Raw genomic sequence first — 13,827 nt, forward strand, 5'->3', positions numbered from 1 at the left:
AAGGTGGGTCTTATTTAGCACATTGAATTGCTACGAATGGATCTCACATTTTCATAAAGCCAGGTTTCCAGAAACTCATCCAGAGTATGCGCTAACCAATTCTGTTCTACATGCTCCCTCCGCCTATGTAACTTTCCATCATCTGGCCTGTGCAATGGTCGAAACTGATCTGAAGACGTGGCCACTGGCAGGACGCACGCTCCTGTGAGCTACTGCCCAAATCCTGGGATCAGGAAGCACAACAGAGAACCCGTTCTGCATGGCTTCCATGGCTCTGACATGCAGGGGACAGAGGAGACACAGCTGCAAGAGAGAACCCAGGTGTGTTCCCCCCATAGCACAACTCGTGCATGTGCCGAAACCTCCCCCTCCACCCAACCTAGGAAACCAGTTCTCCAAAAACCTTCAGGGCTCGTTCCAGCTCCGAATGGGATTTAATCAGTTGTTGAGCTGGAATAGTTCCCGCACACATCATTTTGAAGCCTGCCAGCAGAGGGGCCTGTTAGGGCTCGCTGATGGATGACTTAGAGGAAGCCAGCATGGGAATACAGAGCCCTATGCTTTGCTTTAGTAATGGAGATTACTGGCAGGGATTACTCAAATACACAGAGGGGGATGAGGAGCCTCAGATACTCCAACACATGTTCTCAACCTGCCATCCACAGTTCCACACATCCTGGGACTCAGCAGAGGCACTGATTGGCCTGCAGCTTCACCAAGGAGATCACCATCTGAGATACTAATCTGATGTTCTGGCCTGATCCACCAATCGTTTCACACCCAAAAACACCCACTGAAGTCAACGGAGATTTTGTTTGAGGAAAGACTAAAGCCAGGACCAATAACTCTTATCCCGTGTAAAGCAGAGACACCTCCACCAGATTGCTTCATACTGTGAAGTTTTGAAGAATTTGGTAGCGAATGCACTGAGACCATCAAACTCATTAGAAGCACATGTAAAACAAACCCCCCAAGGTAACACATTTGGACTGCACATTAAAAGTTTGCACTGGCTATCTGATGGAGAGGAAGCATGCTTTCCCCTCCAGTTTTCCAGAATTCATGGTGTCCTAAAGCTTTCATTTTCCTCAGGACTGGAGTTAGCAATGGCTTAAAAAAAAAATGTATTTTGACATGGCAAAAAACCAACTTACTTTTCTAGGCTTGACTTTGTCTTGTAAGTCGTATTGGCCAATTCCTTTATAACTGATGCCAAGCCACCAAGGGATTCCTTGTTTATCCTGTAAAATGGAAGAACACAAGAACCGAGATCTGATTAGGAATTAAGAACGTCAAAGATTACATAGTATTTGCCTATTTCATTCAGCGACACGTATCAGCGGGTTAGGAACACAGGAGTACTTTGCAAACAAGCCTGCAATCAAGCAGCAAGATTGTGATGAAAGGACTCTGCCACTGCCATCTCAGATGGAGCTGCGGGAAAACGGAGGCTGTCGGCTGGTTGTTCAAGTGGGCAAAAAGACTCCGCACCAAGTGGGTGTAGCTCACTCCAGGTGAGACTGCGGGGAGGGAAGGACGCAGGGCAGTAGAGGATGTGGCCAATGCACAGATGCATTGCACCCAAAAAAAAAAAAAAAAGCTGAAAGGAAACAGCAGACTCTGTCTAATAGTCCTCATCCAGCATAGTTAGTGGCCATGATGGACAGATGCCCTCATACGCAACAAAGACTTTTTGCTCATGCTTTGCCCGTTTATCCAAGGTTTGTTCCCAGTGTAGAGACTAGTTATTAAACTATTCCCTCCCCCACCTCAAAAATATTTTCAGTTATATAGACATTTTGTTAGCGGGATTTTGTTCAATTTTCACAGAACGCTTAAAATGTTCCGGGGGGTGGGAAAGAAGAGAATGCTGAGCATGGTAATGGCAGCAGGATGTCACTGATTACATCACATGGGATACATCTAAACTGCAGCTAGGGGTGTGTTTTGAAGCTCATGTAGAAGCATCTGTGCTAACTTTAAGCTTAAATAGCTCTGAGGGTGTGGGCTGCATATGCCTGCCTGACTCCCTGGGTATATATTTGATTGCGCAGCCAATGCGCCATGCCTCCATGTCCTCACTGCTATTTTTAGCAAGCTAGCTAGAGTACAGCTAGCGCAGGTATGTCTGCACAAGCTGTAAACCACACCCCGGGCTACAGCACAGATGTACCCTTAGTCTTTTCTCTGTTACATTTCTCCAGAGACATGGTGCATTGTTAATCAAGATGAGAAAAAATGTAACTGCTTAAAAGCTAGAAGTGATATCTAGTTTAATTAGGATGATAGGATTACAAAGGGTTTTTTGTGTTCTTGTTTAAAAAAAAAAAAAAAAAAGATTCCCTTCTGCCTTTCTGTAAATGATCTGTAGTCCACCAATAACAAAACAGTTCTTTAAGAACACTGAAAAAGTATGAATCAGAAGTCCAGTTTTTAATACGGACAGGCAGATATCGTGTAGAGAAACTTCAAGAATGCAATCACGTTATCTGTGAACAGTCACTAACCTTTACTCCATAGTAATGGACTCCATATGTAGGCAGAGCTTCTACCACTTTCATGTACCTGTAGACAGATTTAAAGTGCATCTGATGAGTTGCTCTGGAGAGAGTAATGTCTATTAACATATCATCTTTTACATATGTATTCAGATCAAGACATTTATCTTTTGCACATTAAGTGAGAGGCTCAGCACCATCCATTGGGAACAGGGGTGAAATTCTGGCCCAGTTGAAATAGATGGCAAAACTTTTGTGCATATGCAACAAAATTTTGAAAAATAAAGTAGCTGTTCCCTGTAATTCCTCTTATTAAGAGTTGAGGAAGCTGAGACTAAAACTACAGACTGAAAGGCCTTTTCTGAAATGTTAGAATCATAGGGTTAGAAGGGACCGCAAGGGTCATCTAGTCTAATCCCCTGCCAAAATGCAGGATTTGTTTTGTCTAAACCATCCAAGACAGAATGTTGCAGGGAAAGAGCTGCCTACACTTACTTAATTCTGGTGACTCGGCAAAATGGGAAGGAGAGTTATGGTAACCTCAGAAAAGAAGTGGTCTGAAGTAGTAATATTATACAATTATGCCATTAAGGGACTAAGGTGATTTAATGGGTTAGTGAACTGCTGAAAAAAGATAATTTATTCTACATTCCTACTTGAAAGAGCCCTAAGACTTAACAGCAGGACTCTTGCTGGTCAGGAGAGAAGTGCAGTCAGAGAACTGTGTGGAGAAACTTGCATGCTGTCTGCTTCATATAACTTTGTAGCTCTTCTCCAACCTCTGGGCGTACCAGGCCTTTACACTTTATTCACCTCCACTCGGTGCTTCTAGGGTCTGATATAAAGCTCAGCAAAGTCAATGGGAATTTGTCCATTGACTTCAATGGGCTTTGGAACAGACCCCATGTCCCTCATTTTTTGAAAACCAAATTGAAACCATTTTTAAACAATAAATATATTTGTTATCCTTACACAATTTAAGGCAACATCCTCCTTCCGATTTAGGGCTAAAAATTAACTGTTAACAAACAAAGCATGAAGGCAACCCCCCAGATACTGATATTAAAAGGAGGCCATAATCATTTTCTGCAGATCGAAGATATTTAAACAAGGTGAAACCTTAACTGGGGACTTGTGAAATGAAAAATTTAAGACATTGTTTAATACAAACAGCCAACCTACATTAACCTATATCAATCAAAAATGTCATCGCTACAGGTCTGAATGGTAAAGGTTCACTATGAATGACTACCAGAAGAGCATGCATTCCCACACAGCTGCAGAAAGTATTTCACATGTAACCCCCCAATTAAATAAGTGATTCACTCACTGAACAATAGCTTGTCCTCTGGTCAGACCTTTAATTTTTATATAATGTTCAATGACTCTGTCCTCACTGCAAAACAAGCACAAAATCAATGTAGAGTCTCAGTTATTTTTTTTTTTTACATGCAGTAACAATTGAGGATATTCAAACCCAGCATGCACAAAAGATAGTTCATTGAACATTTTCCCAATAGTTCCAGTTTCATAATGACTTTATTCCAATCCTTCATTATGCAGAATGGAATCTTTTGTCTAATCCTTATTATAGCATCCAATGTTCCAGAGTTTAATTAGCTAATCATTTCAGATCAACCAGCTTTGTTACAGATGCTGCTGTGGAATAATGGTACTAATTGGATAAATTCATATCTAGCGCCTAAAGAACCCTGGACTTCAAACAGTGGCTAGTGCTGCATATGTAAGGCAGAATAAAGTTATAACAGATGTGTTAATTCCCACATATTCACACAGGTTATTTTTATTCTCAGCCATGTAACAAATGAACCTACAGATCATCAACAACAACCTCTACCATTGTCACTCCATCATTTGCATCTACATTTTGTTCTGCTGGAATTAGAAACAAAATATGCATTTGGACCTTTACCACTATTGAAGACAAATGAAAAACAAGCCAAGTCATTTAGCTGCATAGCATTTAGTAGGAAAAAATGAGTCCTAAAAGTATTAGTGGTATCGTGAGAAAAACATAATAAATTAGGGCCTAGAAAAGAAATAAAGTTGGTGATACCGTACTTGCACAAAGGGGATCAATTACAACGTAAAAGTATATTAATGTTTAATATTGTTTCTTCACATCACAATGCTGAGCTGCATTTCTTACTTACGGACACGTGCCAGAGATGGACTCAAGCCACAAAGCTGTAAGTGGCTCTGTATTTCAGACACCCCCATGCCTGGAGAATTATTTTAAGTCAGCTTGTTATAAATAATTAGGGTCATTTGCAAAATGCTGAGTTGGGCTGGAGTTTGGATTGCAAGTCTCTTCGAAGTTGGGAGATTTTGTTTGACCCATATCACAAAGGCAGGGGCTAGCTAACACATTTGGATTCAGATCTGGGTTTGGATTCAAAACCTCCAAAAGGTTGGAAGTCTTAAGATACAGGACTTGGAATCTAACCCACTTATAACACATGCTACAACCTTTGCAAACGATCTGCAAAACTGACCTGGTAATTGCTACGAATATTTACATTTCTATACTAGCAAGGAGCTTACCAGTAAGCAAGTGATGGGTGTTCCTGCAACGTCCTGGTAGGAAAGACAGGCAGTATCTTTAAATCTTTTCTTGTGTTATCGTCACTAAAAATAAGAATGGTACAAAAGTTACTGCTGTGAAATCACAGATGTAGTCGTTAGCTTCTGTAAAAGAATAGAGCCACTGGTATTAGTTACCCAAGACCAGTATCATTTATTTGAACCATATTCCAGCAATCTAATTCTATATAGGCTTTCTCATATGACAATCCTGTAAAATGCTGTCCTGTACACTCATTTTGAGCACAATATCATGGCTAATGGAGAAACTAGGCTGCTGAAGAAAAAAAAGAGATGGTATTTATCAGTCTTTTTAAAAAATACTATTGATTCCAGGCAGAATACAGGAAACCTGCCCATAGCATTTGCAGAAAGGAAACCATGTGCCTGAATGACAATGTTGTTTTTGCCCTTTCCAGTAGAATTTTTGTTCAGTCTTTAGTTAGAAATCCACTCCTATTCTAGACACGAAAAATACTAGGGCTCGTTGAAAAATTTCTAACCAAATATTTTTCTGTTGAAAAAACAGGTATAGTCAAAAATCAACATTTTCTGCAAGGAAAAAAACCCACACCAATTTTGGTAGAATTTCCATGGAGAAAACCTAAATAAAATGTTTCATTTTTGGTTTTAACCTGGAACTATAATTCCCATGAAACACTGCAGAGGTTTGGGTGGACACAGAGATTAACATTAACCTGAGCGGAAACAAACTGTTTTCATTTCAGGTTGGCAAACTGAAATAAAACATTTCAATTAGGGTATGTCGAAATGTTGGTCTGGATTGTAAATGTTGAAACAAACAAAATGTTTCGCCCTCTATAACAGAAATTTTTCTGAACGTTTCATTCTGTGAAAAGTTCAGGTATTTTTACTTTGGGGCCCAATTTAGGACAAAAACTATCATCAAAATAGCAGTAATTCCATTTTTGAGCAGTTCTAGAAAAATAGCTCATATTCTAATAAAAGTAAACACAATAAGCAGCACTTTTTGAACAAACAAACAAACTAGCACCCACTGAAGTTGGCAAAATAGACAGCACTGAATTGGTTAATACTTTCTGTTTACAGTGCTTCATTAATCAATCAGCTGAAACTTGCACGCCTCATTTCTGCAGGATTTATGCATGCTTTAGCAGTGATAGGAACAGGCATAAACATGACTTTTTTATGTAAAGAATGCACTGCTCTGATTCATTAGCTCTGGCCTAGATTTCTGAATTGAACAAGCTGGGTGACTTCATGGAGGAGTTGTTCATGTTTCTGTTTTGCCAGCTTGCCGATCAGACACTGCAGTTCAAGATTTTGGATAAGTCATATTCAGTTCTTCCTTCAGTATTTCTTGGCATGTGTGCCACTGTGCATTGCTAGAGAGGAGCATGAAAACAGCAGCATACACACAGGTCTTGTAATACCGAATCTAGAGAAAGCACTGCAGTTGACTTCTTGGAAGAGGGCTCAGTGCTTTTGGCATGTGTTGCGCTGAAGACACTGTCAATGCAAGCCGTGTTTATTCAAACCACGGGCTAGCAGCAGCACAAGCTTCTTCCACATCACCCTGACAATGTGTCAACCCGGATACAGAGGAACCTCCTTTAGCAATGAAGACAATCAACAGCCTCATTTTATTCTTCGCTGCTTCTGCTGAAGTTGCCACCAAGGGTGGCATAACACACCAACTGGCTTTAAGTTTTATTTCTGAGCTTCCCACAGCAGTTCTCTTGTACTGGAAACATGCACAGCTCTTGGCATTCTGGCCAGCACCTGAATGCCACAAATACGGATTTGGGGAGAAAATCAGAATCTTTTTTTTTGTTAAACTCGGTGTTGCCAACTCTCACGATAGTTAGTGTTATTGCCTTAGAGTCTGAGCTGCTGGGATTAAGAGCAATTACACGGGAATCTCAGCTTCCATTTAAACTAACAAAACAAAAACCAAACACACAAAAATCCCCTCAGTAAGTTTCTAGCCCTCAGGATTATGGAGAAAAATCTTGAAAACATAAACCAAGTGCTCCCTAAAGAGTCAGAAATTAGAAAGCAAATAAAAAGAACCCAACTTCTATTTATTTTTTAAAAGAAAAATCTCAGTCTTTAAACCAGTTTCATGATTTTTTGGGACCAGACTCCTGGTTTTAGGGCACTTTGGGTTGGTGATGCTGATCACTCCACTGAACTACATCGGACTGGGTTTTAGAAGGAAATGAGAACTCAACGAGGAGGGGTGGGTCCTTCCTAAATACAGACATTCAGGCCACAGTGTTGACAGCTGGGGGAGAACGGGGCTAGTTTTCAGCACCAAAATCCATATGTAGGCCCCTCATTTGGGAGTTTCGTGACTGCGCCAGCAGGATCAGGGTCCCACGGAGGTAGCTTCATTTCCACAGGCGCTAAATCTCACTGAATGCAATGGGTGCTCAGCATCTCTGGACACCGGGCTACTCATTTCGATGCCTGCACTAATCACCTCCATTTGAAAATGTCAGCCTTAGTACACAAGGCTCTGAGCCGGGGCAGGCTTTAAGCTGGGGCAGGCTTTCTGCCTCATTGCTAGGCCTCTCATCTCAGCACACGGCAGGACAGGAGACTAGTCTATGAACATTTGATCCTCATCAGATAACAAAGGCTCCAGCTTAGCTCTCTTCCTGTCTTAACAAATAAATATGCCCCTTGATACTGCTGAAATAGCTGCAATCTGACCCTACACTGAGCTCTGCACAGCCTGCTGCCTTTCGGTCAGGAGAGCCAGCGCTCTCACCGCCCGATGGGGCTAGGCCTCCCACCACAAGTCCCTTTTGGGGACTCCCCTCCTGGCTACAGAGAGTAGCCTTTATGCAAACCCTCCACACCCAGACCGTCAGCTCCTTTCACAGGCCCCTGAGAACTGTTCTGCCGCAGCCACAAATTGTAATCGCTTGCCGGGCCTCGACTGGACTTGAAATGGAGGCCAAGAGAGAAAAGATGCTGGGCCAGGCCCCCTGCTCGTGAAAGGTGACAGAGCTTGACTGAAGTCAACAGAGCTCTGATGATTTACACAGCTGGGCATACCTCTGGCATCAGAACATAACCTTCCCCCCACCAAACCCCCAGTTCCCCATAAATATGAAGAATAAAACAATTTTTGTCTGGGGAAAGCTGGGCCTTGGAAGTTATCACTTTCCCAAGGTCCCAATCTCATATCCAGCCACCTTTTTATGCACAGTTTGACAGGTGCATATTCCACATAGCATTCTGCAGCCTGGCTCCTGGAAGTACCAGACTACTGTAGGGGAGTTTGGTTATTACAGAGAAGGCCTGAAATTTCTAATGACCATCCTTCCACTTCATTCATCACGTACCTTTGCCCTCTGGTAAATTGCACAGCCTGGCATTTAAATGGCGCCATGCTGCTGAGTACACACTAGGGATTAGCATTTGTGGTGATTCACAGCTTCATGGAGAGTGAGAAACTAGAGTCAGAGCCTCTCTCCGCCTCCCAAAAAGTTCATTATCACTTCTCCCTCTGGACAGAGGGGACAAAGCATGTTCTTCCCCTGACCTTTAGAATCACTACGCAGGCCTTACTAAGAGACTCAGCTGTTTCTCAGAGGTGAGGCGTCCAGAGGAAAATTGCAGCAATTTGAATGACAGGCTGCTGTTCCGTTTTTACAGAGGTGAAATCATGAGGAGGGGACTGTGCAGAAACCCTCACTGCTCCACTGTCGAAACGACCCGCCCAAACAAACAAAATATAACTCACTTTGAGCAATAGCTCAATGGGCCCGGCTTTGAGCAGAATTCTGAAAGCCTCTCTCTGAAAAATGACTCTGGCTGTATGAATGTTTGAGTGGGGGACTGTTATTGTAGGTGGTGGGTTGGTTGTAGTGGGAGATAACACAAGCCAGCAATGCTGGAATTCAGCTGTCAGGACTGGGGGGCCCCCCACTTGCATTTAATCTGACCTCCAATACCAAGGGGCTTCTTCATAACTCGGCCCTGGTGGTTCCTGGCACCATTTCAACACTTAAAATGCACGGGGTCAACAGGGCTGAATTTCTCTGGCAAAAGTTTGTTTCTTTCCTAGGAAGAGAATATGAGACAAGCTCATTTGAAGTATTTTCCCTCCAGGAGGAATATGAAAGAAAATGTGCATTTTCTTCTTTCTTTTCCATCCCACCCCCTTATAGGGGGAAAAATTTGTCCCCTAGTGGAAATTCAACATAACTTGAATTGATCACCATCATCTGGATGGGAAAACACTGATTATGAGATTTAAATGAAAATATACATTGTGTGCCTCTCACAACACAATGTTTTAATTTCCATTCTATGTATTCTCTATATTTAGTTTTCTGAAACAATATGAACAAGCTTAGGGTGAGATTCTGCCCTCGATCTGTATGTACAGCTCTGAGTGATTGTGCTGTGTGTGGATTGAGTGCAGTGTATCCCTAAAAAAACCCCAAACAAACCCAACAACAAAATCCAAACAGATACTATGCTAAGAATAGAAATCTAATCATGTAAACTACCATGTTTTTCTAACAGAAAGTCTGGCCTAACTTTATCTGCCTATTGAAACCCACCTTATATCAGAAAAAATAGATTGTGGCTAAACATTTTAAGTTTATACATAAATCCCCAATAGAATTTTAAGAAGTTAAGTCGAACAATAATGGCACACGTTGCTGAAAGTATGTTACTAAGAATTAAAAAAATTAAAAAGGATTCATAATATATTTTCAGTCTCAGTATGTGTTTCTTCACAGCTTGTGATTTGGTGATACAACACTCCCTGCTAGCTAAAGATTTACTGACACGACAGAACTGTGCTAATTAAAACCATTTGTCAATAGATGCCCAGCCTTTTCCTTGTGTCCACTGTGTCAAATCATGTATTTTTGTTGCTAATGCAGTAACTTAAGGTAAACACGTTGATGGAACAAAACGTGGTTAATGAGATTATCATAAAATGTGGAGCATGAAGTAATAGGCAACAGCAATAGACACACCCAGGACAGCACTAACTAACAAACCAATTACATTTGATATAGCATAAAAGTTCAACATCTCACATTTCTGTGCAAATCTTAACAACTTCTTGGTAAGTCTGGAATGGATCATAAAGTGATATTAGGTGTTTTTGTCACTCCTGAATTGTTTTGCAAACAAATGTCACAAAAAAAAGGATTCTATCACCAGGAAAGACATCATGTATGATTTTCCTGTGTTCTCTGAGCCTCTGGTCCTCTCATCAATAATAACCTAATAACACTGTCTGATAATTAGGAACAAGTTATTACTATATACGTCCTTCTGAGCAGGATATTTTATATTCAGCTCAATTCTTTAAAGGATTTTGGAAGTTCAATCCGAGAAGCCTACAGTGGCCTTGTTTTCAAAATGTGCTGAGCACCCAAACTTCTGAAAATCAGGCTCCTTTAAAAGATGGCTGATGCTGGGCACCCAAAAATCAACACAATACACTCCCAAACAGCACAGGGGGCAGGGATTTTATTCGGATAATTGGGAGTTTGGATTATTGAGAGGGCAGACACCATTCAGCAGTGAGGTGGCCTCCACTGAGTCCGGGGATGCCTCCTCTGCCTGGCAGTCCTGACTGGGGGTCTCTGTTCTATTATCTGAATCTCTTCAAGAGAAGGGATTGGAACATGCAAGAGACAATGCAGTATTGCCATGTACTCCATATGCTGGAGAAATCTTCTTTTAAAAATTTCCTCTGCTGTTCTTCGATATGTTTTGTGTTAGAAAAAGAATGACCCACATACAAATTAAATACTAGAAATGGGATCTGTAATTCCTCTGTCAGGAGAATGGTTAGATTACTTAAAACATTCCGACACTTATCCTGATTCTTGAGAATTGCCAACTCCTGTAACTGTACAAAGACTGACTATCACTGAATGAGAACACTGTGCATTATTTTTTACATAAGACCGAACAGACACCAGGCACGATTCTGATCCAATGAGTGTAACTCTATTGACTTCAATAGAGCTACTCCCAGTTCACACCAGTGTGGATGAGCGGAGACCAGAGAGCCAGACTCAGTGAGTGGAATGTCAGTCTTAGGGCTGGAATGCGTCTGGAACAGATGTGTCTTCAGAAGTTTTTTGAAGGAGGACAGGGAGGCGGGGGTTTAGTGTTTATTCATTGGGATGTTGTTCCATGCATAAAGGCAGTTTGAAAGCAGGCGTGGGAGGAGGCAGCAAAAAAAAAAAAAAAAAATGAGGGTGGATAGGGAGTGAAAGGGGTGTAGACGGAAATAAGGGGGAGGGGGAGCTATAGAACAGGTGGAGCAAGGGAGAGCTTTTCACAGTGAGATAAGGAAACTTGAACTTAGTACAAACCCCCCTCCCTTCAAACCAAACAGGAGAGTACAATCCAGTGGAGAGCTCCAAGCAGAGGGGAGAAGCGAATAGAGCAGATGGGTCTTGGCGCAGCATTTTAAGATACATTCATTTGATTGGTCTTCTTGGTGCCAAACACCAGACATTTGCATTATTTCCCTAGTCTCTCAGTCTGCTACAGTACAGTATTCCAGAACATTCAGGAAGTTTTTCTAGTCATAAGGCCCAAATCCTGAGAAGGGCTGATCAACTGATGTACTTCAATGGGAGTTGGAGGTTCTCAGAACTTTCCAGAATCAGGCCCTTATTCCTTTAGCCAATGGGGAGCTTCTCTATGGAACGACGACAGGGTTTGACCCCTCGCACAGAGGACAAAAACAGTATCAGGCATTTGCAAGAGCATCTGTCAAAAGGCTTTTCGAACTCTACAGTGCGGAAAGAAGAGATCATACAGATGAAACCCACTGATGGCGCGTATCAACCTAAGATCTGCTGAGAGACTAACTTGTAAAACTTTCTATAGGCAGAGATGGGCTTGTAACAAAAGCACAAGATTTCCACTGACTCTTTCCACTGACTTCAGTGGGAGTTGGATCAGAGCCATGGGGCCAGGAGACGTAGCTTATAATTCTAGCTCTGGTACTTACTGCTCAATTGGCCAAGTTACAAATGGTCTCTACACCTGAGTTTCTCTTTCTGAAAAAAAGGGAGATAATGCTTACCAACCTCACAGGGGATGTTGGAGGCCTTATTCATTAACGTTTGGGAAGTGCTCGGAGGTCCTCAGATGGAATATATTATGATGTTAGGACAGTCCACTCATTAGAGCCTCGCTCAACGAGGTACCCAAGTACACGTATATGGCCTCATTACCATAGCATCTGAGCATCTCACAATCTTTAATGTATGTATCCTCATAATAAGGTAGGGAAATGCTATTATCCCCATTCTACAGGTTGGGAACTGAGGCACAGAGAGGCTTAGTGATTTGCTCAAGATCACACAGGAAGTCTGTCCGGGAGTTGGGACTTGAACTAGGTGTCAAGTCCTAGGCCAGTGGTTCTCAAACTTTTTGTGTTGGTGACTTCCTTCACATAGCAGGCCCCTGTGGGTGCCTGCCCCTGGCCCCCATGGGCTCCCCACTCTCCCTGGACCCCTAACCCATTCAGTGTGCCCTCTTTGCCCTGACCCCTGCATGCCTCCCCACCCCCCCTCCCCCGCACCCACCTGGGTAATAGACCTGCATGCACAGAGCAGCAGGTATTGCTGATTGCTCCGAATGCTGGCCTCACAGCACTGCCCAGGTGGGGGAAGTGACCTGGATGCAGAGAGCCCTGGCATTGCTTCTTGCTCCCCCCCACGTCCCCAGACCATAGAAGGGCGTGGAGGAACTTGGCGGGGAGGTGAGCAGTATCTGTGTATCACCGCTCGCCCCCTTCCTTCATGTTCCTCCACCAGGAGGAAGCAGGGAGACACACAGTCCTGAGCCTGTCCGGGGCTCACAGTTTGTGACCCCCTGAGGGGTCACAACCCCCCAGTTTGAGAACCAATGTCCTAGGCCATGGCCTTACCCTCTCGGCCGTCTTTCTTCTCCAGCTCCAATATTGAGAGCTGTGTATTTTGAACATAAGAACCCTCAGTCTTTGAACAAAACTTCCACCGTTGCCAACGGGTATCCCATGGGCAGAATTAAAGCAGTACGCAGATAACTTGCAAAAAGTGCCCACGTGTGCATTTGTTAATATTTTCCCATAAGACCAGGCAGGATGCAAATCTACTTCACTTTACCTAGAGATTTCCTCTTGAACAAGTGAAGATTATTCACAGTTGACATGATGATCAAAGGATCCCAAACTCTCCCCGCAAAACAACAGACTGTTATTGCTAACATCCATGAGTTCTGTCTGTTCAGACAAAAGTCAGATTAGCCAAATTAGTAATGGTTCTTTTGTAGGTCTGAATACAGCAGCAAAGTTTAAAGCTTGTTATCACAGTCCTCTGTACTGATATAAAGATACTTTGAAAGACCCCCCCCCCCCCACAAAAAGGATCAAAATAACGATAAAAGGACTGACAAATCCACAACGGCAAAAAAGCGGAGACTGAAATGCTGCTGTTTTTCTGCTCATTCCCACCATGCCTAGGTAGTGCAAAACGTATGCAACGAAATCAAGAGCCTTCCAGTACAGAGCGAGAAAATTAGGCAGCTAAAGGGAAGGAAATTCTGAGGTTGTCACTTGAAGCCAGACTCTGCTCTCCGTTACCTGGTGCAAATCTGGAGAAAGTTCATTGAAGTCAGTGGAGTATCGCCAGGTATTCACCAGTGTAATTGAAAACAGACTGCAGCTCAGAATCACTGGAACATAATTTTACCC

General features: G+C 42.6%; 1 protein-coding gene across 6 annotated transcripts in view; it reads right to left on the bottom strand.

The window, feature by feature from the left end:
• The window catches only part of FRMD4B (FERM domain containing 4B), a 185,591-nt gene that overhangs the window by 32,154 nt on the left and 139,610 nt on the right, over nucleotides 1-13,827 (bottom strand). For all 6 annotated transcript variants that reach the window (XM_067542245.1, XM_067542255.1, XM_067542272.1 and 3 more), the window contains 4 exons: nucleotides 5,064-5,147; nucleotides 3,829-3,894; nucleotides 2,508-2,565; nucleotides 1,155-1,241 (listed from right to left, as the gene is read on the bottom strand). In XM_067542245.1, the coding sequence (XP_067398346.1) occupies nucleotides 1,155-1,241; nucleotides 2,508-2,565; nucleotides 3,829-3,894; nucleotides 5,064-5,147 (295 nt within the window). The remainder of the gene's footprint in view (nucleotides 1-1,154; nucleotides 1,242-2,507; nucleotides 2,566-3,828; nucleotides 3,895-5,063; nucleotides 5,148-13,827) is intronic.

This window comes from Emydura macquarii, unplaced genomic scaffold, assembly GCF_026122565.2.
Source record: "Emydura macquarii macquarii isolate MOO-44397 ecotype Brisbane River unplaced genomic scaffold, CSIRO-AGI_Emac_v2 contig_71, whole genome shotgun sequence".
Lineage (NCBI taxonomy): Eukaryota > Metazoa > Chordata > Testudines > Chelidae > Emydura > Emydura macquarii.